Source organism: Rutilus rutilus, assembly GCF_951802725.1.
Source record: "Rutilus rutilus genome assembly, chromosome: 18".
Taxonomy (NCBI): Eukaryota; Metazoa; Chordata; class Actinopteri; order Cypriniformes; family Leuciscidae; genus Rutilus; species Rutilus rutilus.
Genome location: NC_140231.1, coordinates 4,723,650 through 4,751,387, shown reverse-complemented (window position 1 = coordinate 4,751,387; position 27,738 = coordinate 4,723,650). Strand labels below are relative to the sequence as shown.

General features: G+C 37.9%; 1 protein-coding gene across 4 annotated transcripts in view; it reads right to left on the bottom strand.

The window, feature by feature from the left end:
- The window catches only part of gabra1 (gamma-aminobutyric acid type A receptor subunit alpha1), a 34,575-nt gene extending 7,614 nt beyond the window's left edge, over positions 1 to 26,961 (bottom strand). Inside the window, exons 1-8 of one of the 4 annotated variants that reach the window (XM_084386433.1) lie at positions 26,427 to 26,961; positions 24,129 to 24,229; positions 21,299 to 21,405; positions 10,646 to 10,713; positions 8,471 to 8,691; positions 7,797 to 7,879; positions 7,218 to 7,361; positions 3,426 to 3,578 (exon numbers count right to left, since the gene is read on the bottom strand). In XM_084386433.1, coding sequence (XP_084242559.1) covers positions 3,426 to 3,578; positions 7,218 to 7,361; positions 7,797 to 7,879; positions 8,471 to 8,691; positions 10,646 to 10,713; positions 21,299 to 21,405; positions 24,129 to 24,208 — 856 coding nt within the window. In that variant the 5' untranslated portion in view covers positions 24,209 to 24,229; positions 26,427 to 26,961. Of the gene's footprint in view, positions 1 to 3,425; positions 3,579 to 7,217; positions 7,362 to 7,796; positions 7,880 to 8,470; positions 8,692 to 10,645; positions 10,714 to 21,298; positions 21,406 to 24,128; positions 24,230 to 25,401; positions 25,515 to 25,684; positions 26,285 to 26,426 lie in introns of those variants that run through there. The other 3 variants (XM_084386434.1, XM_084386435.1, XM_084386436.1) reach the window with 3 other exon arrangements.
- Between the last annotated feature and the right edge of the window lie 777 nt (positions 26,962 to 27,738).

Sequence of the window (27,738 nt, the reverse complement as noted above, 5' to 3'; positions counted from 1 at the left end):
AAAACATCTGTCATGGTATGGGGGTGCATCAGTTGCACTGCGAGTTTTGAGCTGGGCCCTTCACTGGCCCCCGTTCAAGATGCTAAGGAAGAAATGCATTTTCAAATGCATCCGTTCCTGAGATTGGTTTGCAGCGATCAACGCTGCAAGGGCAAGATCCCAATTCGTCAGATCACGTCTGACATTCCCTCATTACATACTTGACCGAGACATTTGAGCTGCTATAATTTCTTTTAGGAAATGTCAGTTTCATGTCATTTGTCTTTATGTCGTTAAAGGGAAGCTCAAGTTATTACAATGTGTGTATGGTGGGGTGGGAGTTGTATTAATAGTTCTGACAGCTTGTAGCCATAATTAATAAGCAACACTATTAACACTACCCCAACCCTTACTACCTAACTACAGTATATTGAACCTGCTGATCAATAAAGGTGTCCTCGAAGGACTAGAAAAGGAAGCCCTGCATGATTTGAGCGTTGTAACAATATGAGCGTGGTATAAATATGAGCGTCAGTGTCAACCTGTCCCACCAACATGTCCCTATTTCAACTATAGGCCTACTGAATACAAGTTTAACACTTTATTCCAACTATTAAAAACATATTAAGCAATTTTCCACTTTTTGATATTTTCAGAATTTCTTAATTAAAATAAATGTGTCTTTGGCATTCTAAAATTCTCTAATTATGTTGTACATTAAAATTAATTAATGATATCTGCAATACATTCATGTTGGTTCTGTTCTGTTTCCCCTAAGCGGGGTTATTGCTGCTCTTATCCATGCTAGGCTGCATGGATGCACAGGGAGTTCTTGCCCAGAACAAAACCATACCGCAATTCATAACTGTATGCTAATTGTCAATCGTATTTGACAATAGTGGTTCTGACAGAAATAGGCAATTTCTTTATTTTATTTTATAGGTCCAAACACACAAAAAAACTGAGTGTAGCATATTTGACCCATTAGTCATTTTTCAATCAAAAGTGCATTTGTAGAATACAAGTTCATAAAATTGAGAACACGAATATAGTTGTCCAAGGCTGCTGTAAAGCTACCCAGCAAGAAGTAAGACACAGACAGCTCTCAGATGCAACTTTTTGTTTGTCTGAGATGTAAACGCTTGGGAATTCAGAGTGCCCAGTCAGGAGACTTCAAGCAAGGGTAGCCCAACAAGCTGACAGAAGAGCAAAATCTTTCCTTTCTGATATGTGTTATATAATACATTACACAGACACACAGAATTCCCCTGGCACAGTTTAAAACTTTGAATCACTGCTAAATTAGGGATTTATGATTTTGCAGTTTGCAGGCTTCTCCTAAAAGAACTAACAACCAGTGCATGCAACCTTTTAATAAAGTATTTAAAACTATTGAGAACAAAACTTAAGAATTTGACTAAAACATGTTATTAAAAATGAAGTACTTTTCAAGACCAAATAAGAAATAGAAAGATTTTTTGATGCAAAATTATAGCAAGAATCCCAAACCCTGTTCCATTCCAAAACCTGCCTACCTGGTGAGCTGCCTAGACAGCATTTTAGGCCACCATAGTCATGCTTTCTACTCAAAGTCTGTTTCAAAAAGTATGTGGCACAATTATTGGGAACGTGGAAGAAGTTGAATACCTTATTAAAAAAGGAATTGATAATGACTTCAAAACAAATAGCAATAATAAAAAAAATTAAAAAAACATACAAAAAAACAAACATTAGATGCAGTCACTCTTTGTGCTTGCTGGATAACAGGTGAGCCAGGTAACGGCACAATGTTTTAGAAACATCTAAAATTACATTGCAATACTGAGTGCATAAAATTAATGGGTAAAATTTCTATGAATGAAAATGAGCACAGCGTGATCAAATAGCCATGTTACAGTTTATGATGTGCAACAGCAAGCTTATTAATTTGTCACGGCAACCAGATACATTTACACTGATTTCCTACAAGGGCAGCACTGAAAATGTAGCTAGAAGCATAGAGATATACATATAGGAGCATACTGTTACACGCCTGTTCTCACACACACATGAGTGAGGCAGCAGTTATCATCAGATCTGTTTAAACTGGCCGACCATTTGACCGACTCTGGTGCAAATGCATTTTGTTTTACATGTATGAATTAAATTATGAGGAATGTAGGATTGGTGCTATTTCTGTGTGCTGTACATGGATTCAAGCTATTTTGTTCATGGCTTTCAAAAAGTGATAGAGACAAAATCAAATCAAACAATTGTGGGGACACGTCCCACCCACCCCACACACAAATGAAACCTAAGTACTCTACTAAAGAACTTTCCCCCCTTTTTATTTACCATTTAGCATTATTGTTAAAAAAGAATAATTGTATGAATAATTAAATAATTTTGCCATTGCTACAGATACAGATGCAAAGGTACTTCGCTGTACACCTCTGTGTCTCTCATGAGGAACACTGTTTTTGTGGTGTAAGGAGCTGGAGTGTAAGGCAAAAATCGTGCGGTATGTATGCACATATTGCGCGGCTGGCAAAGACATACTTGACCACACCTGGCCCCGGTCAGAGCTGAGCGTGTGTTTTCATCAGCTGGAAATATTGTCAACAAAAAGCGCTCAGCACTCGCTGCAGATCAAGTTGAGCTTCTGGTGTTTTTGACGGACAATATGTAGATGTACTGTAGTGAGTGCAAGTGGATTGTTTCTGGATGGCAGTTTGCTATTTTGTGTTGATGTAGTTCATTACGCTGTCTGTTGAAGCGTGTTTTCTCAGTTACTGATGCTCGAACACAGTTTTATGCATTTTATGCATATCCTTAAGGAAATTATATTTTATTTAAGAACAATTGTTTGAAAAGTTAATGCACTTTAAAAAGTGAATATAATTTAGTTTCAATAAAAGATGCGATGCTTGATTTGGTTTAGGCTATATTTGTTTATTGCGCTCGCTTGTGTCCTTTTGTGAGCGTAGGAGACAATACAGTACTTTTTTCCTCTAACGTTAAGTATTGTCTTTAGAATTTGAATGTAATTCAAATTTTGCTAATATTTAAGAAAAAAATTAGAATTTAGCTTTTCAGCCATTTTGACAGCCCTAACACACGTGCCATTGCAATGACATCCTGACGCCACCTGTCTTTACGGGATTTTTACGGGATATGTGTGAACGCACTCACAGAATGAACCAAAATCAAAAGATCCCGGGAAAAATTCCGGGACACATTATCCGTGTATTTTCCGGAATCTCTGTGTGAAAGGGGCAGTAGATTATTCAAAAGCAACAATTTATGAGATTCCATTTCATGCAGAATGCTGATTTAGAAAGTAGCTACATAGACAGTAAAACAGCTCACTAGATTTGAAGTTTTGGGAAAAGAGCTGTTGAAGAGTTGGATACTGCTGCAGAGTGATGGTAACATTGAATGGTTAACGTAACAATTTGGACACTCACCAAACACAGTTCTGGCAGGGACAGATTCCCTGTTTAGCCAGAAGGACACCTGGGACAGGATCACGGTCATGATACACGGCAAATACGTCTGGATGACGAAGTAACCAATCTTCCTTTTGAGATGGAAATGTGTTTTCATGACAACATACTCTCCTGAAAGTGCAGAGAAAGAGATTGAAGTGAGAAAGTTTTGAAAGAAGGACTAGAAACATGAATTGGTGTCTATATTAGAACAGTCAATTTAACATGTTATTTTACCATGGGTTACTATAAAGAAATGAACATGAAATGAATGCAATTAATCATGCACCCTGATCCATACATGAATCGTTATAAGGGATTTCCGTATCCCCTGAAAAAATCAAGCTTGAAGAAATACTTTCATGTTTTAGTCTTCAAGATCAAATTGCACCATTGGTTCTCAATCAGGGGGCCGTGGTCCACTAGGGGAGCTCAGCAAACTTCCAAAATGACTAAAAATGATTTAAGTTTGAAATTAAAAATCATTTTAAAACTGACACACTCAACTGTAAAATGGAAATCTGTGGACTATAGCCCAGTGATAGACAGTGATAGAGGAAAAACACTACATTTACCTCAAAAGTAATTATGTGACTATTCAATGATTTACTCATCTTCTATAACAATACATTTGAAATATATTTTAGGGACTTTTCTCTGCAATTATTGATATGCATGATTAATTATAATTAATCTGAACAGAAGCCGTATGTTTTTTTGAATGTGTGTCTGCAATCCTCCATTGTGTTGTGTGTCTGTGAAATCAGTCAGGATTTGTCAGTCAGGACTCGCACCAGTTCTGCTCGGTTCAACTGCAGCGTGGCAACTCCGGTCATGGGGATCGCAGGTTGAGTTGGCAGAAACAGAGCTTGAGACACACTCTCCGCAGACATTTTTTATCTCGAAGTTCGCTCTGCGAATTCTTCAGACCAAAACGTGGAACTCATGCTTTCTGCATCTGATCCTGAGGGACTGGATGTGGATAAGCAGCCGAGTGCTTCAACGGAGCAGATTCCTCAGTTTGACACTTTTGAAGAGCTGCTTGAGGTTGTTACTTGTGCAGTGGCCAAATTAAATCTGGATTGGCCCGATGAGAGAAAATGGATGTAAACTGGATGACCACTTCCTCATATCAACGCGAGTACAGCCTCCTCACCGCCATATCACATTCTTTTTCCCGATCTTCACATTGAGGTGTCAAGATTGTGGAAGGATCCATCCTCCGCTCATGTTCATACGCAAGCGTCATCAACCTCCTCGCCCCATCTTCGCTCACAAGCAAATCATTCTTGTGGTCAGTCCGGGTGTTCCCTGCCAGTCCGCTACTCCAAACAGGCACCAAACAGACCAATTCTATTGAAAAAAAAGATTCCTCGGTCAGACTTTGTGACAGTGTGGCAACTTCTGCCCGAGGTCTGTAACAAAAGGTTACAGGATTCAGTTTGTCTACCGTCCACCTAGTTTCCAAGGAGTAATGGTAACGAAAGTGCGCCAGGAAGGAGACAAAGTCTTCCTCAAACAAGAACTGTGCTCTGGTGAAAGGGGCCATAGAACATGCACCCCTCCCAGAAAGAGACAAAAGATTTTACAGTTGGTATTTTATAGTACCCAACAAAGATGGGGGTCTGCGTACAATTTTAGATCTAAGGGGCCTGAACCGTACTATTCAGACATAGAAGGGGTGCAAGATGCTAACGATGAAATTTGAGGAATCATTTGTGACTATAGATTAAAAGGACGCATATTTTCACATCGAGATCATGCCAGAACACAAGACGTTTATCAGGTTTGCTTTCGGGGGCGAAACTTACCAATATCGAGAACTTCCTTTCGGCCTAACTCTGTCTCCACACGTTCACCAAGGGCATGGATCCTGCTCTTGCTCCGCTGCGACTCCAGGACATCCGTGTACTCAATTATATTGACGACTGGTTGATATTAGCCCAGTCGGAAGAGCTAGCAACACGATCTCGAGATCTTGTGCTCGCTCATATGAAGCATTTGGGGCTCAGGCTGAACCTCAAGAAGAGTGTGCTTTCTCCAAAACAGAGAACCACTTTTCTAGGAATAGTGTGAGAATCGTCTATAATGCAGGCACATCTGTCACCTGCATATGTAAATTCAATCCTAACTGTGAGAGACTATCAAGCTAGGCCAATAGGTCTCTCACAGGCTGAGGTGCGGTTCTCGATGGCCGACCAGCCCGTGGCCTTTGGGAGGGCCCTCATACCTCATGGCACATAAACTGCCTTGAGATGAGGTCAGTTTTTCTAGCTTAGAAACACTTCCTCCCACAGTTGAAGGGACACCACATGTTAGTCCTCACGGACAACACCTCAGTGGTCTCTTATATCAATCAACAGGGCAGGCTGCGTTCGGGACGCATTTTCAGGCAGGTGCAGCAGATCCTGCTCTGGGCAGAGAACAAGTTCCTGTCTTTGAGAGTAGTTTATATTCTGGGGGTTATATGCCCTGATATGGCAACTGTTTGTATCTTGGTCTAAGCAACATGATGTGGATCCATTTAACTGCCCTGTCTGCCCAGGACTGGAGTTCCTTCAAGAGGATCTCACAGCAGAGATGGCTCCTGCTACCTTAATGGTGTATGTAGCAGCCATTTCCGCTAGCCACACATCTCTGAACGGATCTTCTGCGGGCAGGCACCCCATAGTTTCTCAGTTCTTGCATGGTGCCAGATGGATGCGGCCTATCTGTTGGTCACGAGTTTCATCCTGGTACCTAGAATTGGTCCTGGGAGCCTTAACAGAGGCCACGCTTGAGGCCTTGGAATCAGTCCCAGACATTACTCCAGAGAGTAGGAGACCTGCAGGCCCTTTCAGTAGCCTCCTCCAGCTAAGACTTTGCTTCAGGTGATGTCAGAGCTTTACTACACCCTAGACAGGACTATATCCCAAAAGTTCCTTCTATGGCTGGTTAGCAAGTTGTCTTGCAGGCTTTCTTGCCTCCACCTCATGAGACGCAATGTATGTCCACCGCTCAGGCTCGTGGCATTGATCCTCTGTGCTTCTAGTTTCTTTCGGTGGTCACAGTGGAGGAAATACGGTCACCAAGCAGTGCATCTTGCATTGGATTACTGATGCTATCACCCTCTCCTACAAGGCGTGTGGGTATGCCTTCACTTGTAGAGGTCAGGGGTCACTTCACTAGGAGTCTTCCAATGCCTTTGCTGAGGGTGCATCACTTTGCGATGTATGTGCTGCAGCAGGTTGGTCCTCTCGGCAAATACTCATCAGGTTTTACAGTTTAGATTCAACCCCAGGTTCTCAGAAACTGAACAGAACTGAACATAAACTGAAGCTAAATATTACAATGTGTTTATATTTATGGTAGATTATGCATTGTTCATTCAATTCTACACTTTTTTTTGTTTCATGTTTTGTCATGGATTGTCCATATGCTGCTATTTTGCACCTGAATTTCGCTCATGGGAACAAATATGTACTATTTAATAATACTTATTGCTCATACGTTGGAAAGAAATCTATCTGCTATGTGTTTTCATCTGGAAGCTGTGATATGTAGAGCATTTGCTCGTGTAAAACTGTTCACAGTTCATATTAGAACAGCATTCAGATGTTTATGATATAGAATGTATATGAATTCTGATCAATTGGCCAATAAAAAAGAGAACCGAATAAATCAACAAGAAAAATGATGGACATGATACTTTGAAGTAAACTTGCAAAAATAAAACCACAGAACGAAAAAGTAATATTTAAAAAAAAATTAATTTAAGGGTATAAAACGCACCAGTGCTGGATTGCACCACACCCGAGTCGACAGTCTGTCCCATCAAGTCATACTGGTTGAGGCGCGAGCCGTCATCAGCCACAACCACAGATTGCGCTGCCCCTCGTGTCCATACATACACCACTTCAGCCCTTGTGTATGCATCTGGTGCAAACAAACAAAACACAAAATAAACTGTTTAAAGTGAAGAAGTCACTTGTCAGCTGTCAGTGCTTCCTGGGGTCATATACTGCAGTGGATTCTCAAGCACAGCAGAGACGCAGCAGACACTGAAATATTTAGAGCCTTGTGGCTTCGAGTCTCAAGCTTGTTTTTTATTCATGTTTCTTTTCCTCCTGATTCTTTCTTTACACATCTGTTCTTTCTTTTCACTGATTAGTTGGGTCAGGGTAGAGCTGGCTAAATCTGTCCGGATGGTTGTGTGAACTCAGTTATGTGAGTTGCTATGTCAGAGATGATCTCTACACTCTGTTGACCTATGAGAAAGTCACCGTTTGCTCACAGGCACTCAGTTTAAAGATTTTGTGTAGGATCTAAACTTTCTACGGAACAAAAATGTAAAAAAAGCACAGCACTTACAACTGCCAAATTTGAGAGGGCAAGCATGGGCATCCATTGGGAAGTCCTCTAAGTGCATCGGACATTCAGCTCTGACTGTAAGCCTGAGACACAAGAGAGAAGGTGGGATACAATATTTAGACCCCTTGACAGTTAATTACAATTTTACCCAGTTACAACATACTCTTTCAAAGTGATAGAAATACAGTTGGTATTATTTGTATGTATCTGTTATTAAGCGGTGTAATTAGATGCATTGATATGGAATTCACCTGATATGCAGTCACTGCTCATCCATTCCGAATTTAGAGATGTACACATCGATACATTTCACTTTTTGTGTTTAATATATTTAATTCACTAGATTCTCCAAAAATTGGCATTACCACAATGTCATTTAATATATACACCTTTGTCGTTGTTTTAATATTATTATTTTTTATTTTTTTTATATAAATAATATTTATATCCAAACATTTATCCTATTCATCCCCAAACAGCATATCCTCTGTAGGGTCAAGCCACAGACAGAGAAACACCCTGGACAGTCAGGCCAGATATAAATTACTACATCTCGGTTCTCAAGTGCAATCACTTGAGATAAAACACCAACATTTAAAGGAAATAGCATGAAAAGGTCACCAAATGCACCTCCTGTTCTTGCTAAGCAGATGAAAAACAAGTAGCAGCTTCACCTCATGGTGTAAAGCAGAGTTCCTTCCTCTGTGATCCGTAGAAGTTTGTTAGGCATGGTCATATTATGGGCGACTGACTTCTTGCCATTGTGGAAAAATGTGTCGGGGGTCCAGATTTTACTAGCCATGAGATTGTTGAGACGAAGCACTGCCATGGGACCTTTGAATTTCAGCCTCTCATCCTTCCAGCTCTGCCTGAAGAACACATCTATGGTGTACTCCTGCAAGACCACATATTTTCAGTGTCATAAATTTATCTTAAATCCATGTGTAGTTTTAGTTTCAATAAATAATTAGTAACAGTATTTTGTTGAAAAAAAAAAATGTTACACTCTTGTCACTGAATGTGACAAAGAATCTCAAATACTTTAAAGGATTCTAATTGATACTTGTAGAGTAGCTGCTGTGCAGTAATTTCGGTAAAACTGCAGTCACAGGAGGAGCCATGAGCTTTCTGAAGCATTGGTGGCTATAATTAGTGGCATGAATCATTCTAACAACTACTGATTGTCATAGCTGCGGGCGGGCGGGCGGGCATCCCCCCCCCCCCCCCCCCCCCTCCCTTTTTTTTTTCACATGATCATCCATTATGACACTGATTAGTGTTGAGTAAGTTACTCTAAAAAAGTATTAATTAATTGCTACTAATTTCAACACTGTATTTAGATTTCTGTACTAATTACTCTGTCTAAAAAGTATTGCGTTACTAATTTACTTTCTAAATAACGTATCAACTTCGACCAGTTGAACAAGAATAGACATGAAATTGCTCTTTTAATTCTTTCAAATAAATAATATAAAATTGCATAAATTATTCTTGAACTGACCAAAGTATTTAAAACGTGAAGGTTTCATTAATAACAAACATTTTTAACATTAGATGTTAAATTCGGATGTTAAATCCACTATTGCTTTTAGAATTGTTTTATAGCCTATACAGTATTTAATGCAATTACATCGGAAGTAACTGTAATAAAATTATAGGGAATTAAGAGTAATCCCTTACTTTACTTTTTCAAGGGAAAAGTAATTATATTATAGAAATTAATTACTTAGGAATGCATTACACCTAAAAGTGATACTGGTACAGCCGGTTGTTCTAGGTAAACTTACATAACTGGATGAATAAAAAAATAAAAAACGAAAATTAGACCTGATTTACAGGCATGCATGGACAATATGCAGAATTGCTTTATGAAGGAACTTTGAAAGGAGAAATGTGATATGATAATATATTTTAATATCTAATATTAAAGATTTAGCATTTTTAGTACTTAATATCTGATACTGTATGCCTGCAGGATGTTTAATTATGCTAAATATATTATGGAATTAATAATTAAAAACAGTACATTCCCATAATGTCAGGTTATTTTTTTTCTGAGTTTGAGTTTTGTTTGAGATGTTTTCTGAGTTGGTTTTGCACTGTTTCCTGTTCAGTTTCCTGTGTTTGCATTTGTTGCTATGGTTGTTCATTGTTTGATTAAGTTGCCACACCTGTTTCTAGTTTCCTCTCTTTGATTATCCTTTGTATATACAGCCTTGTGTTTCTAGTGTTCTTTGTCCGATCTTGTCTGTATTAGTGGTTGTTCTGTTTGCCGAGTTTTTGTATTCTGAGAATCTGAGAAGTGTTATTTTGAGTTAATTTTTTTGTTTTATTACAAATCAACTGCTTGCGATTAGATTCAGCCTCTACTAATCCTTGCTGCAACCCTAGAGTGACACATAATCATATTAAGCTGTTAACCCGTGGGAGGATGCCGGCATCCTGAAGCGTTCTTTGTTTACATTAGTTCAAAGTTACTGTAAGTTTAAAAGCAAAATAATATAATTATTGGCAAACAATACATCATTAAAAAGGTCTAAGACTCAAGCTTCAGTTTTTGACCTCTGATCATATAGTGCCCATGCTAGCTTCCATGAGCAATTATGTTTTATGACTATTTTTGACAAGTAAATATCAATGGAATATCGCTTTTTTTATAAGGACATTTGATACAAGTCAAAGAAGGTGAAATGACAAGTTTTATCAAAGAAATTAGGTATTAAAACAGTGTGAATAGAAAGTCGTCAGTAAGTATAATAAAGACAAAATAATAACATTTAGAGCCATATCCCAGCTGGAGGGTTAAATGTGTGTGACTTTTAAAGAAAGAAAGAAAAAAGAGGTTTTACCATGTCATGGTCCGATACTGGTCCAATACTCGTCACGAAAATGTCAGTCTTGACTTCAGTTACACGCTCTGTTGAAGCAAGAAGTTAGGAGTTTGAGTGTCAATCAGAGTTGGTCATTAGTTTAAACAACCCTTTAATCCAGAGGTTCAACCTGCCTGTCTTTGACCTAATCGAGGTTCAGCAAACTCTCCACACTCAAACTGCATGAGTTCTACAGTATCTCTTTCTGAATCCTGGGATATTTTGGTCCAGTTTTCTTTTCTTTTCTTTTCTTTTCTTTTCTTTTCTTTTCTTTTCTTTTCTTTTCACAAAAGTACTTAAATTCAAGTAAAAACCTCGCTATAACGTTCTGCATACATAGTTTGGTGTTGTGTATGCAGAAATTAACCTTACTATCTTGCCTCCAAGAAAAACAGTGTCCATCTGTCATGTAATAAAGACTGATGTTGATGGAAGTTGTTAGTCTATCAGGTATTGGGAGTAAGGCCAAACAAACACATAAAAAAAAAGAAAAAAAGATATGCCACATGTGTGAAGACATTCTTGCCAACTTAATTAATTAGTCAGTTCTGGTCAAAGCTAATTCATGGCATTTTTGACAAGGAATGTTTTAGCCAAAAGAAAATCCAACCCTGATCGCATGCTTTCATTAAAGTTATGCATATATTTTGAATATGTTACATATTTATTAAACATTTGGTTTATCACCACAGTACAGAGCAATGTGATCTTTATTTCTCCTTTTTGTACTTTTAACATTCAGTTCATTCAATAGCAAACAATGCAAGATATGTTTCAAATGACCCTTGTTTTTGAAATAAAGATGTTACAGTACTTTTTTTTTTGGTACTGTTTTCACAAGTTGTACATTTTCCAACCTCTTAGTGCAAAAATCCAAGCGGATCACATTTGGAACACAGCTAGTTCACCTCATTTCTTTTCAAAACCTGCTTTCAAGCTTTCATTACATGCTTTCATTACAGTTATACATATTTTTGGTCCACGTAATCATTATTTCAGTGCAATACTAGTGCAATATGTAATGAGTACATTCGGTTTAATCACCAAAACACAACAGTGTGATCTTCTTTCAATATAGTACCTTTAACAATCAGCAAACAATGCGAGTTACATGTTTAAAATCACATTGTTTGTGAATTAAAGATGGTACAGTACTAGAGTCTACAGTTGTCAGATTAGACAACACACTTACGTTTAGTGACATAATTGACATCAAATGTTTGTAAAAGTATCTATCCAGTGTGTTATCAAAAGGTTTGGTGACACTTTATAATAAAAGCTTTATAATTAAAATAAATAGATAAATAAATAATTTGCAAACAATTAGTTTATAGTTAACTAATAGTTTATAAATTGTAGTCTCTACATTGTTATTATAATAACAGCAAAACAGTGAGTTCTTCATTCAATGTCACTGTAATTAACAAAGTATTATTGTTTAATAAGCTCATCTGTAAAGAGTCCATGATGTTTTTTAATGCTTTATTAAAATCTTGTTATTCATACCTATCATGCAGTTACATTTTAAACTTGTGTAAAGGATTTGTCAATGATAATTCAGAGTAAATATATCCCACTTTAGATTAGATCATTGAAAATACAAAATTGCCATCAATTAAGTGCTTTAAACCTATCTTTATTAGACATTAATAAGTGTTCTCAACATGTTTATAAATACATTAAGTCTAATTGTGTATTATTTTACTTTATACATAAACTTTAATATATCAACACCATATATATATATATATACTGTATATATATAGATAGATAGAGATCCCTTATCTCCAATCCTAAACATTACATCTAATCTTATCTTTATAATTAATTAATGGTTTATAAGCTGTAGTTTGTATATTAATAGACTATATACAAATAATAAGTTCTTCATTCATTGTCATTAACAAAGTGTTATTGTTTAATTAGCGTTAGATAATGCTTTGTCAACAACTTATTCCGTTCTTATTCCAATTATTCCGATTTAGGACGTCATCTTGTACAGTAGATGGAGGTAATACTCCCAAGGAGTGAGCAGCCAGTAACAAGTAAGTTAGTAGTAGAAGAAGAACGCCGTAATCTCAGTTCTCGCGCATGCGTCCTGGCGTATAAATGTATAAACGTATTAATGTATAGCCACTGAAGTCACTTGGACTATTTTAACAATGTTTTTAATAACTATTCTGGGCCGGCGAGTTTCGGTCCCTCTGAAAGCCTATGAAGGAGTGAGACAACTGTCAGATTTCATCAAAAATATCTTAATTTGTGATCCGAAGATGAACGAAAGACTTACATGGTTGGAACAACATGAGGGTGAATTTTTGGGTGAACTAACCCTTTAACCTTAAAATCCCCCTGTAGTCAATAACTGTATCCCTTAAAACTAATCTTTGATCACAAAAATTACATTTAAAAGTTTTTTCCTGGGAAAAAAAAAATTCTTCATGCCTTAAAATAGCTTGAATGTAACTCTACACCCTTGCCTCATTTTCTATACACGGTTCTATGAATATGCAAATGAGTCCCGCCTCCACTCACTCACACCAGCTCAGAGATCCAAGAATTACAAGGTAGTTTGTGACGTCAGAAACACCAGCGATTTCAAAGCGTGTTTTTGGTTCACTGCAGTTTTAAGGAGAACATACTCAGGTGTTGACATATAAAATGGTGTTGACTCATGCATTTGCACATGGTTTGTTTTAAAGCATATTAAAAACACCACATAGACAAATAAACAACATTAAAAGCTTGATTTTCAACATAGGTTTAAAGCACTTAATTAATTTGAAAACAAAGCATGATTTAATTCTTTATATATGAGCTAATTAAACAATAATAATTTGTTAATTACAGTGACAATGTATGAAGAACTCATTGTTTGTATATAGTCTATTAATGCATTAACTATAGTTTGTAAACTATTAATTAAATATAAACTAATAGTTTGCAAATGATTTGTAAACACCTTATTACTGTAAACTTATTATAACATTTTACTAAAGGGGGTATGAAAAAATTAAAGGGGGTATGAACAAATGCCCGATCACTGTGCTGTGAAATTAACCAAGCGAGCTTGGCTGTAGCCAAAAGCTACCATACAGCGCACTGAGTGACCAAGAGCTTAAGTGCCTGAGGTGCAGTGTACACAGCTCAATACCCTCCCTTCCTTACTTACCTGTATAACTGTCCCGGGCGCCGAGCTAGCTAGGGAGGCAGCAGCTTCACTGCGTCCACCAGCAACTCCAAACTGGAAGAGGGCAGACTAAACTACTGCTACTCCGACCATAACAATCCCTCGGCTATAAGCTCTAAAGGGCAACCTAACCAAAGGGAGCATGTAATTAAGCACCCCGTCCTTAATGCAACCTCTGTATCCACTGCATCAGAGGGGGCAGCAGATGGAAGTAGGACGCTACTAGCGGTCATGCCCACTCTTCCTACTCTGTGAACAGCCCCTTCCCTCGCAAACATACTGTTTCCACACTCCATGTATTGGCCATATGAATGTGATTCCATAAGAAGTCCATTGACGCTTCCTCCATACTCCAAGTTCCAGAGAGGGCGATAGATGAGGAAGTGGGATGCGAATGGTGGTATTGCCCTTTCACCTCCTCTTTAACAGCCCATTTATATGTGATTACAGAGGGAGCACATTGCTTCCACCTCCATACTTCCAGTACTGGAGAGGGCGACAGATGAGGAAGTGGGACCTTAGTGTCTGTATTGCCCTAATACCGTAATTGCTCCTAATACCGACAGACAAAGGAGAGGGACGCAAGTGGCGGAATTGGTCACTCTCCTTCTTTGCATTAGCCGACCTACTCGCAATAGAAAAATAGGGAGGATACTGCCTCCATACCTTGTGTACTGAAGATCATGACAAATAAAAGTGGCGGCACTGCCCAATCTTTTAATTTGTACCCACCATAAATATGTAGTAGAAGGGAAGCACAACTCCAAATTCCTAGTCCTGGAGAGACGATGTAGCGGAATGCTTATAGCGATAAAATCCACTTTGTCATCTGAGAACACACTTATACTGTCTCCATCATATAAATGAAGAAGGCAACATATAAGAACAGTGGGGCAGTGATGCAAATGAGGCCACTTTCTTTTCATTAAAGCCTATAGTGTATGGTTATGAGATGTGATTACAAGTGAAGAACATAATCTCTATTGACGTGCTCCTGAGAAGGGCTTTTCCCGGAGTTTGTGGGGCTTTTTCTGCTGCCAATTGTTTCAACTGAAGCAGTTCTTTGCGTGTGTTATAAAGAAAACACAATCGTAATACCTCCACACTCAGAAGGAGGGGCAAACGATGAGAGAGAACAGGAGCAACTGCATCTATCTCTAGATAGTATTAAACGCTTCCCTGCATCCGGGAAAAATCACATCTCCAACAGGAGAAGAAAAACTGCTCCAATTCCCTGATCCAACACCACTGCAGTAGTCGGATGCAATGCAAAGCTTGGTCCTCCAGAGAAGGGAACAGACATAGTAATGTCTTTTCTTTAATTTCCTAGCTGCACAATGCTGGAGAGAACGTTAATGCATTATTTTCCTTTATTTGCTTCACAAGTTCTCATAAGAACCTTGTTAGATATAGGATGAATGAGAACCAACCCCTGTACCAGTTAATTCTGGAGGGGTGGGAAGAAGTGTTCCGAAGAGAGCACAACACTCAACCTCAACCATAACGCTTCGACATCTCACGATGCGTTCTAATAGAGAAGTTTAAGACAGCTCATTTACCTGATCTACCTATCTGAATAACACCTCCCCTTTTAAAAAGCGTGAAATATTTTAGCTCTTTAGTGGGGGATGTATTTCTTTAATGCCACTGATTTAACTTTCGCCTCTGTGAACTTCTGCACTGTCTCAAGGGAGGATCTCCAGGACTTCATCTGGACACCTCCCCTTGCCTTAATTGATGTCCTTCAATAAGTTGGCTTGGTAGACTTGCAACACGACCATGGATATGCCATGCCTACGAGCTGCAATGTAGTTTGGCGGGGCTAAGATGGCAAGGTGCAAGCCTTCCAGGAGGATGCCACGCCAGGAAAGAGATCGCTCGCAACACCTCATCGTGGAGATCAGGAAGAAACGGAAGGCTTACGGGAGGAAAGCGTTTATGTCCTGGGAGGAATCGCTCATCTAATCTTCCTGGAGGACATTCCTCCTTTTCTCTGGGGTGAGGGAGATGACGGGCTCACTTAAAACATCCGTCTCAACTCCCGTCACGTCTAACCAAAGTCCCTTTCATAAAAGTCTTTTCACTCGGCGGCCATATTTGCAATACCTACGGGCAGCTATTTCAGGCATCCAAGACCAAGTCTTATCTATTTGAATCCTGACATCTCAAAAACTGCTTGCCAAACTGACAATTAAATAACATATTTCAAATCAGCAACAAAATCTGACATGAACTGTCCCATAAATGTTGTTTCTTATGCTCAAATGGCATGAAAAAATCTTAATTTTTAGGCTAGACCAGCCAATGAGCATGTGCAGTCCTAAGTGCGAGTCTTCTAACGGCAGCTGTAGTGACGCAATGACTTTGCCAATCAGAAATTGGCTATTTTACTTAGAAGGCAGGACATATTCAGTTTCTCAAATTCATAAGTAATATAAGTGAACCGTCTTTCTATATAGTCTTTGGTCTAACTCATTAGAACAATAACGAGCTCTCTGCCAGATCGGAAGAAGCGGCCAAGCGAGCTTCCAGATCAGCCATGAGAGCGGCTAAGCTAGTGGGTGAAGTTTGAGAAAGGGATAGACCCGTCTCTAACTCCTCCGCAAGTTCCATTTGCAAAACCCATGATCTAAGTCACTGCTAAGGATCTAAGGAACCACAGGGTGCAGACACCTGGCTCTTATCCCCCTTAAAGAAAGCCAGGTAGAAGTAAAGCTTCATCACTGTAAAACAGTTACAGTGAACACAGCCAGCCCCCTTTGAGAGCTGACCGTGCATATGCTCCGCTCCAAGACAGATGACACACGTCTCGTGTGTATCCTCTACTTGTAATGAAACGAGGTCAGGGCATGATACATTTTCTAACCCAATTTTTCTTGTCATGCTGCATGACACTTTTCAAACACAGAGAGAAACACGGGTTCAGATTTCACATGCACACCTTCATACAAAGTGGCTTCCTGAAGACAAAAGAGCTGATGACATTTTCTTATAGCCTGTCGGTGTGCCTGTGATGTCACCCAACTGCCGTAGTCAATCAAAATTGCCATGTATTCACACGTATTTTAGACACCGGTACACCGGAGTGTTCCCACCAGTGGCGGAGCCAGAGGGGGGTCCGGGCACTGGACACCCCTGACATGCGATTGGCCACCCCGGGTGCCACCCCAAAATTGTATTTGCTACTGGCAGTTGCTGATGCTGATTTAAAAAAAAAAAAAAATTACGTTCGCCGGCAGCGAGGCGCGCGCGCAGTTTTCAAACGGACGAGCAGAGGACGAGAGATAGTTGCAAGATACCGAACTTCGCCAAATAAGAAAACATCATATTTGAAGTAAGTTTTTAAGGTTTAGCATCAGGGGGGTTTGCTCCGAATACATTCGGCCTAATACACGCATATACAGTAGGCTACCTTGCCATGTGTGTACGTTACAGTATACAAATGTTCTAGCTAATGTGAGGATAGGAGATCAAAACGCAGGCAATGAAGAGCAGAAACAAGCGATATCATAATGCGATCACTAGGACTGTGAAGCTTTATGGGTGTAGGGTGTTGATGGACTCGATCTACTGTGTTTTGATCATCATTAAATCTGATCTAGATGTAGTCTTTGATAAAAATGCGATTTTCTCAGCTTTTTGCTCATGTTGCTTTTTATGAAACTTGCGCGCAAGTGTTGATAAAAAAGACGCACGATTCACGAAGCTAGAATAAAACAGATTTTATTTTTTATTTTTTTTAAAGCACAGGGTCTGTTCTTTCTTTTGGTATGTTCAGATATTCATACAACAAAATATTCTGGGGTGCCATGAAATTGTGAAAATTACCAAAAACACCTTTTTTTTATACTGGAAAGAGTTAAGATAAAAATGTTGGTAATTGGATGATGATTAGAATATGAATATGATTGGAATCATATTTTAAATTTGGCATATTTTTGAACAGGGTCAATTAAACATGAAAAGAAAGGGAGAGATAGGCTATAAGAGTTCTTTTTAATAAGCACAAACATAGTCCAGTCATTTTATGAAAAAAAGGTTTAACAAATTGCAACAGAAGCCAACTCAAATAATTTTGTATCCTCAATATGTCCTGAGTAAGGAAAAAAAGTCCAGAAGAATCCCATTAGGGGAAAGTTTTGAAAACTGTTTCTGGGGATTCCCTTTTTATTTTACCTTTTGTCTTCTGCATTCTCCTTACCATTGTCTCCTGTTCTTCCCTCAGACTCGTCCCCCAGAAACAGTCCCACAGACCCAGCCCCAAACCCAATCTCTTAAAAATTAATAAAGGCTGGTTTCTAAAGTACTTCTTCCTGCCTATATGTATTAATGCTCATGGGTAGCCTAAATGGGTTCCATTCAGACATTAACATTAAGTATTTTACAGTTATATGTCAACAAGATTCAACAACACATTTTCACCGGGCTATACCCAATGTTTAGATCTGTTGTTGTATTTATGCAAATTAGCACATACATAATTAGATTATGCACCATTTGTCCATGTTAACAAACAATTTATAAAAACTTGTAATACATTTTTTGTTTGTCTTGATGTAAGTAATCAACTCAGTAATTTTCATGGTGATATCTAAAGGTTACAATTTTTACCCTATTCATGTGAGAGAAAGAATGAATAGGCTATATCTGGGTCTTTTTCGAAACTTTCCCCTAATGGGATTCTTCGGGACTTGTTTTTCCTTACTTAGGACATATTGAGGATACAAAATCAGTTGAGTTTGCTTCTGTTGCAATTTGTTCAAGGTTGACCCCCATTTTGGCTTAAAATGACTGGACTAACAGGCAGATCAGATGCAAACAGACCCCAGCCCTTGCATCACCACTGGCTAGTCAGAGTCAGTGTGGTCAGACTTCAGCTCAGAGCATCTACCAGACACAGGCAGTCAATCACATACCAAATTCAGGAATTTAAGTTGAGAAGATTTTGCCAGATTAAAAGGATAGTTCACCAAAAAATGAACACAAAAAATTATTATAAATTAAATAATTATAATTAGAAAGAATAATTATAAATTATTATAATGAAAGAATTATGTTGTATTAAATCTTCCTAGGATAAGATTTTATATTGATGGGCAATACAATTGTTTACATTTTTCAAGTACATGTCTGCTTGATGCCTGCTATATCTAATAAAAAAATAAAAAAAAATTGTAAATAAATGCAGCAGTTCATAACAGACACATGCTACTGTATCTTATCTCCTTGGTGCTTCAGCTTTGTTTTCTGCAAATATTTTGGATGTTCAACACTTACAGACACAGAGTGACCCAATTCCTTCCATAAGCTTTTCCACTGTGTGTGTGTGTGTGTGTGTGTGTGTGTGTGTGTGTGTGCGTGTGTGTGTGTGTGTGTGTGTGTGTGTGTGTGTGTGTGTGTGTGTGTGTGTGTGTGTGTGTGTGTGTACTGTGTACCCCCGCAAGTAGCAGTGGCCACCCCCTGGCCACCCCATGTATAAAACTCTAGTTCCGCCACTGGTTCCCACATATCATCAACACCTTGACGCAGCGTCGAAGTTCCACTTCGGAACACCGTGGTTATTATCTGAGATAAATTGCTTATACTATTTATATTTTATTTGGTTTTCTGTTTCGGAAATTGCAAACCAGTTCTATGGAACCTACATCTATAAACATCTTTTATAGACCATAATCTGTTAATGGTACAATGCATGTTAAACCTCTAACATCACTATGCAATAATGAGTGTGTGAAGTGAATGAGTGTAAACTGAATACGATCGCAGATAATAGCCATGAGTAATATAAACTAAAATACTACATCATACAAATACACTACCTGATATGTCTATTTAAATGTTTTAAACCTTGTACAACAAGACACATGATATGTGTCTTTGTCTCACTCTCTCCCGGTAATGGCAAGCATTTATGTATTAGGCCTTTCATTTGTAAAGATTTGCATTTTGTATGAATATTAAAATTTGTTTTAGCAATTTTCAACTACTGAACATCTTCTATCAACTTGAATGTTCTCTAATCAGGGTCCAATAAAATATATATATTTTTTTTAATCATAATCTACCGATTTTTTTTTTATTTTTTTTTTTTTAATTAACATTTTCTTTGATTTAACATTTATTATTATTGTTTCAACTAGAAGACAATTATGTATTTATCGGGATCGGGAAAAGTCCGCTTTGGTCAACCAAAGCACAAAGCACTACATGTCGTAGTACAGCTAACGAGACTATCGATTCCGATAATTAGAAGAAATGTTATAATTATAATTCTGTCAGGACCACTATCGTCAAATATGATTGACCATTAGCATACAGTTTGGATTGGCGGTTCTGTTCTGGGCATGAACTCCTGGCACATCCATGCAGTCTATGGATAAGAGCAGCAATGAATGTATGCAGATATCATTAATTCAAGATTTTAAAGTACAACATAATTCGAGAATTTAATCTGATTCAAGGGGATTTGTAAAGATTTGCATTTTGTATGAATATTAAAATTTGTTTTAGCAATTTTCAACTACTGAATATCTTCTATCAACTTGAATGTTCTCTAATCAGGGTCCAATAAAACTTTTTTTTTTTTTTAAACGTAATCTACCTATAGGAATACGACGTATTTAACGTTGTATTCCTATAGGTAGATGTGGATCAGTTGAGAGTCACTGATGCGAGCTTGACTAGCGTGACCTGCCAGAACTCTTCTCAAGTAATTCCGTTTAAAGCTCCGCCCATGTCTAGGCTTTAAAAAGTCTCTTATCATGATTTAATTGTGATGGAAAAATGCATTTGGCAAGTAAATCAAATTGAGCTACTGGCCAGTGAAAATGTTTTTTTTTTTTTTTGGTGCAATAAATAACTTTAAATCCTAATAAAATAATAACAGCGTGACCCTCTGTCATGGGTAGCATGCACCTAAATCCAAAGATGAGATGCGTGACGCAGAATGATGATGAAACAAGAAACTGTAATAAACACGGAGAACGATACGTGAAAGCACATCTAACATCAACTTTAACGTGGAACAGAGATAAAAGAAAACAGAAGGCTTAAATACACGTAGATCTTTAAAGAAACAGATAACAGGTGTGTAACTAATCAAACTAGAAACAAACTAGAAACGAGAACTCAAGCAAATGGGAACAGGGAGAACCATGAAAACGAAATTAAACAGAACATGACAATGAAACTATTAAACTAAACAAGTCAAGATCATGACACCCTCGCTGACGTGAGTGCGTCAAATCAGAGAGATAAAAACAGACTAGACATAATAATTGGTGAATGGTAAGTGTTTGTGGAAACTTTTTCCCCGACTACATTTACCACCAGAAGATTATCTGGAAAGCCATTTTCTTTTTACCGTTAAAACCAAAGAACCCCCACAAGGCTGAAAACTGGGACACATATGTATAAAGCATTAGTGAAACGTCTGTACCTACCTCCTAGACCAGGCCTAAGACGGTTGTCATAGCCATCGAGGAGGCTGTCCAGAATCCTGGTGAAAACTGTGGTGTTGTCTTTCTGCTCATCTGCATTCTGATTGGAGCTGACAATGCAAAACAGCAGATGTTTAATTCAAAACCCAACAAAAGCAATAATCAACAGCAAAGGGTGGCTAGAGCACACCCTGTCGTGTTAAATCAGACACCCTCCTCGGGGTAATTCTCAAACATCCAGCCGGTTTAAAGAGAATTTGCAATGTATTAGCCTGAAGACAAAAAACAAGTCTCCTTCCATCTTAGGAGCAAAGGGGTATATTCAGAGGAACAATGAATTATTAATTAGCTAAAACACTGTTTTATATGCAAATTTCCATGTGGATATTCTGAGTTCTGGCATCATGAAGCCAAATGTTAAAAAGACACTCTTACGACTGCAAAAAGAATGAACTCTGTTAACATCATAAGTGTTTCAGACAAATGATTATGAGCAAAATGCAGTTTAATCATATAGAGTAAAATGGTATTTTATGATTAAGAGCTTGTAAGGATGGTGACCAATTTGTCATCACCGGTGGCCGTTCATACGTAATTGCTTGCTTTTTTTGGTAATCATTGACATTCTTTTCCTGCTAAAAGGTACTGGACGACAAGTGCGGCTGCAGACTGTTCGGTGTTTCAGAAATAAGCTTGGCTGGGAAACAGATTTCAAGTAGAGGATGAGGTCATCATGATTAGTGACGGACCACGGATCGGAGTGTTTTGACATGGCAAAGATAGAGGGAGAGAGCACGACAAAAAGAAAGAAACAGAGACCCCAAAAAAGAGAGACATCACACGCATTGTAACGCAGGTTATCCTTGTTGTTTCATATCTGTTATTGCACTAGGAATATTCCACTAAACCTACATAGACAAATGATAACTATCGATTCAAAGCAGTTAAATGAAATTAGCAGAGAAGAAGAGTGCGCACGTCGTGCACTTGTTTTATGTACTCGTCTCCTTTGTCACAAAGAACGTATTTTATGAGGTCTATGCGGTTTAAAAGTCTGAACTTTGAAAGTCTGAACAGTTTCACTTTGAAAATATGGGATTTGAACTGTTTTCAAAGAAACGTTATGATTGGTTATGACTGGTCAATACTGACCATTTTAATCTCTATTTCATTGCTTCAATTAAAGCAAATATTTTAAAATCATGCAAACAGTATACTCTCAATATTTCGGATTCTTTTCTCCTGGTTTCATTTTATTCGGTTACATTTATTTTAAGGTGACGTAGTTACATTGCACTTAAATAAGTGCTGAGTAATATTAACTACATGTACTTACCATACAATTAGGGTTATGGTTTGGTTTATCTAATTGAATTTATTACTATAATAAGAACATGCAATAATGTAACCATGTCACCTAAAATAATGTGTTAACCTTTTAATCTATTCTAAAAATGCAAAATAGAGATTTTTTTTCACAAGTGGTCTCACAACTTTGGAACTCACCGAATTCAACAACAGACTGCCACAAAAACAACGAGAAAATTAAAATGAGAACACTTCCACCCTTCCCCCATCGGCGCAGAGAGACATACACGCACATGCACACAGACTCTATGAGCGACACTGAAAAGGGGTCATGAGAGGAAAACGCAGTCTCATATATTACGCATACAACACTCACAGCATACTGGTAATGTCAGCCTGACCTAAAATGACATATCCGCTGTTATCTCTGTTAATAATAATAATAATAATAATAATAGAATGCACAAAATTCAGAGTCGGAGAAAAATCGCAGCAGACTACTATGTGTGTGTATATATATATATTGGTACATTTGGTGGTAATTGGGTGAATGAGAAACCATGCAGTGATGAATAACACAATGTAAAATCCATGCGCTTATGAGCAGAAAACAGATCTCCATTAAACATTGTACAGCAACCCCATCTACAGGTCATATAGACAGCAACAGTGCTCTCTGCTCTCACACACACAGCTTACAAATAAGACATTGTATGCCTATGGCATTTTTAAAGTATTGTTATCAAATATTAATACAATACTGTGACTGTCACCTGTCTAAACGTATAACATATATCTAAGGCAAGCAAAACGTGGCATGACATTTGTGTTGCAGTGATTATTTTACAATCATGATTGTAAAAAAAATTGAATTATATGCATCATTAAAACACTGTTTTTGTTGTCGTTGTTTTTCCTAAACCGCAGCATAATTCTCTGCTAATAGTACAGAAAAATCCAAGCTCCATTGATGAAAACGTAACAGTAAATTTAAAATAATAACTCGATCAGATCGAACAGGACGCACACTCTTTGAAGCCACATCCTCCCAGAGGTTTGATTACAAACCTCTGCATTTACCCTTAATATTTAAAGAAGCTTAAAAAAAATAAAAATCTATCTTACTATATGTTTTTGTCTTGTTCCAACTAAATAAACTAATTCAGTGATATTGCTTAAGGATGATGGACTCGCGTATAATCTTGTTTTCTTACTTCACAATGTATGTCAGAAAAAAAATCACTTATAAATGAATAACACACCATGAGCCACGCAATATAACAGTAAAAGCAAGTAACAGCAGGATGAAAATATTAATGAAAGCCTCATTAGCATAACATCCTCTTTGAAGTCGGAGGTTCTGATCCTTGGTCTAAGTTAACATCATAGGTTAGATCAAAGACCTAGATTTAGATCAAAGTCATTACGTATGAAAAAACAGAGAGTGATCAGCAAAAGTAGAGAATATGTTAATCATTCCAAGATATGAGTACAATATGTACCAAAATCAAGTGCATTAACATACCTTTTTCCAGCCAGAACACTGGTCACCAGTAAACAGGCCTGAATCCAAAGCCAAGCTGCTCCCCTTCCACCCCACATCATTCTCCAAAGGATGAATCCTCACTAAAGAAGAGAAAATACAAAGTTAAGGTAATAATCTGCTTCATGAAAAGCATAATTTTGTGATTATGGAGTGCATCAATTTTCATTTGGAACATGCTTCAAAATCTGATTACATTTTTAGACAAAAACAAAACAAAAAAAACAAAATGTTTTTCAAAGTAGATCTTTAACATTCAAAGTCTGTCTATGGACAGCAACTTTGTTATGTGATTTGTTGATTCATGCTGCATATAATTATCCGGTAACACTTTACAATAAGGTTTCATTAGTTAACATTAGTTTACTAACATGAACTAACAATGAACAAAACATTTGTTACAGTATTTATTCATCTTTGTTCATTTTAGTGAATATAAATACAGTTGTTTGCTCATGTTAGTTCGCAGTGCACAAACTAATGTTAACAAATACAACCTTTGATTTTAATAATGTATTAGTAAATGTTGAAATTAACATTAATTTAGATTGATAAATGCTGTAAAGTATTATTCATTCTAAACACAAGTTAACTCGAAGTAGTAACTAATGTTAACTAATGAAACCTTAAGTCTTACCAACAATCTAAAAGCAAATCCTTTAATTGCACAATATTCTTTGTGGTAGTTTAACAAGTACTGAACAAAATGTTCATATTTCCTCGTTTTAACCCTCTATCTAATTCAAAGCCTGAGCATATTCATAAATACTGCGCGTTCATGTGAATCGGTGCTTTGTGGTGGTCCAAGCCCCCGTTACAGCTTACGTATAGTGTAGATTAATACCACAGCAATTATATGCATTATCAGGATAATGATTAAATAAATATCAAAGTTGTGCACGGCAAAATACGGCAGTCATTCCGCGTATGAAGAAGCCACAAGCCCTCTACGCAAATACTAAATGTTTAATCGCACTTACGCCTTTTAGACTATTATTTTGTGCTCATACACATATAAGGCTGTGCATCATATGAACATAGTTCTATACATAGGCTTTAAAATATAGGCAAGAGCAGTGTGCTTTCATTCCGACGGTCGGCGCTACGCATTTACGCAAATCATTACACACACGATCGGTGCTCTAATCCTACATAAACATCATGCAAAATGATTTACAGCTTAATGCAAAAACCTTGATCACACTTCCGTGATGCACACATTAAAACTGTACGTGATATATCCGGGCAAAATTACCTGACTTCACATGGATTATAATGCGTACACCGTCCATAACATTCACACTTTTAGAGTTCTGTCGCGAGAGCGCATCGTCAAAAGCATGTCTCTCAAGGTATCTCAGAATTAGTATTGGGCGTGCGCCACGGGGTTCTTCCTAAACGTGTAGTAATTAAATTGGAGTCATTAAGCAAACAGTGCACTACTATAGCCAAGTTCGCCGCAAACATGCACACCATAAACATCCTACATATAAAAGTAGCTCATAATCAATTTGAAATTTCCAGGAATATGGCACTACCTTTTAATGCCGTCGTGATCCCCCAACCACTGGTTTCTACAATTTCCAAGACACAACCATCAAGTCATATAGGCTACACTTACGTCAAATAGATTGCACCTTATCGTCAAACTTTTGCAAACGTCTTTTATGTCTGGATGCGAGGAGATGATGCTCTGAGATGCGAGCTGCTCTGAATTTGAGCTCGAGGCTGCTGCTACTGCTGCTGATGATGATGATGCTGAGCGCGCGCAGCTCTCGCGCACTCTTCATCGAAACTCTTCCCGGTTTACAGCAAATTAGTCATATACCAGACCCAAATCCACAACAATAAAGCTTTACTATAGCAGAGCAGCAACTGTGCTATGCCCCTGAAATGAGATCACTTGAGTACATGGCGATTGTGTTACAGAATGGAAGGTACCAATCTCACATCGAAAGACCAATCCGTCCTATTTTTATATGCAGCACAATTTCACTTGCACTGCTGTCGACTTAATCTCTTTCAGTGGTCGGGGATCAAATCCTCTTACATTTTACCCGGATTTCGCCTCTTTCTCGCTCTCTTCCACTGCGTTGGAACAATAACACAAAGCGCATCATCTCCATCACAATTAGCATGCTATTAATTATTACACCAAGGATATTGAGCACTGCCACGTAGAAGGCATGTCAGACATGCATGCAAAAATATGCATGCCAAACCGCAGTGCATGCACGCATGCATACACCCAAAATAAAGTGGAATGCATGCATTTCTCACCGAAAAATCCCGATGACTCGAATCTTTCTCCCCAAAAATTCACCTCGAAGCAGTCTCTACAAACCCTCTTCTCACTGACTCACCCACCGCCTGGAATATTGCACTGATATTTTTAAACAAACGCTTAAGGAAGATCCGCAGTCCTTACAGCGCATCTGCAGAGGAGCTTTTTTGACAATTTGCGTAGTGAGCGCACAAACTACAAACCGGAGGGTGTTTTAAACGTGACATTAACGAGGAAAATAGCGCATCTTATTAGAGGCCACGTCGCGAGCTTCCATTTCAATCTGCTGAGTGTTAGAGAGCGATGACGGTACGGATTGAAACATTAAGTAAGCATTCATACAAACTCCACGGCGTCTTGACGTTCATGTACATGTGCATGTTCATGCATGCGCGAGACAGGATTTATCGCAATAAGCGACGAGTAGTAGCTCGCGCTCGCTGTCATTAGCAGACTATAGTTCAACTTAAACCTGATGCAATGCGAGCAACAGCTGCAACGCAAACGCTTCTAGTTTTAAAGTTTTAAACTGAACGTCAGTTTATAATGTCTTGTGTCTTAAAGTCACCGTGTTTTCATCCTGGGAATACCTGAGCATAGAAGTCGGATCTCGAGTATCACGTTTCGCACGTGACTGTGCAGATGGTGTCATGTGCATCAGGAAAGTTTTTATTTGCCGAGCGTACCCTTCATCTAATAAGTAACTCATAAATGATTCACATTTAGAGAGTGGCATTCATTCTAAAGCATGATCCGTATGACTTTGCCCGTTTCGCTTCAGCACCATGGACAGCCACGAGACAACCGACAGCTTTAAAAAGCTCTCCAGATGAGGTTTCTCCAGATGAGGCACGTGCACTGGAGGCTTTTGCACAGCAGAGGTCTACTTGATGAAACCTCTGAATCACTGATTAAGCATGGTATTGGATATAAGTCATCATGTTGTTTCCAAATAAATAAATCAATGAAAATGTCAATCATTTTACAACAACAACAACAAACATTTATTTTGGTCCTCACACATAATTTTCCAAAGTAAAGAAAGAAAAAAAAATTATATGAAGCCAAATATGCCTACCCTTTATACATAGTTATTTAATGAGTGCCACTTTCCTCTCTGGATTTGATCCATTAAAAATAAACAGTTACATAAGACAATTTTCAACATGATTACAAAGGTACACATATCAGATATTATTTCAATAGTTTACATATGACGTGCACAAATTATTCATATTGAGTTATATAATTATTTATCACCTTTTTTTTAAACATTTTCTTGAATTTACAGAGTGAAGTACACAATTT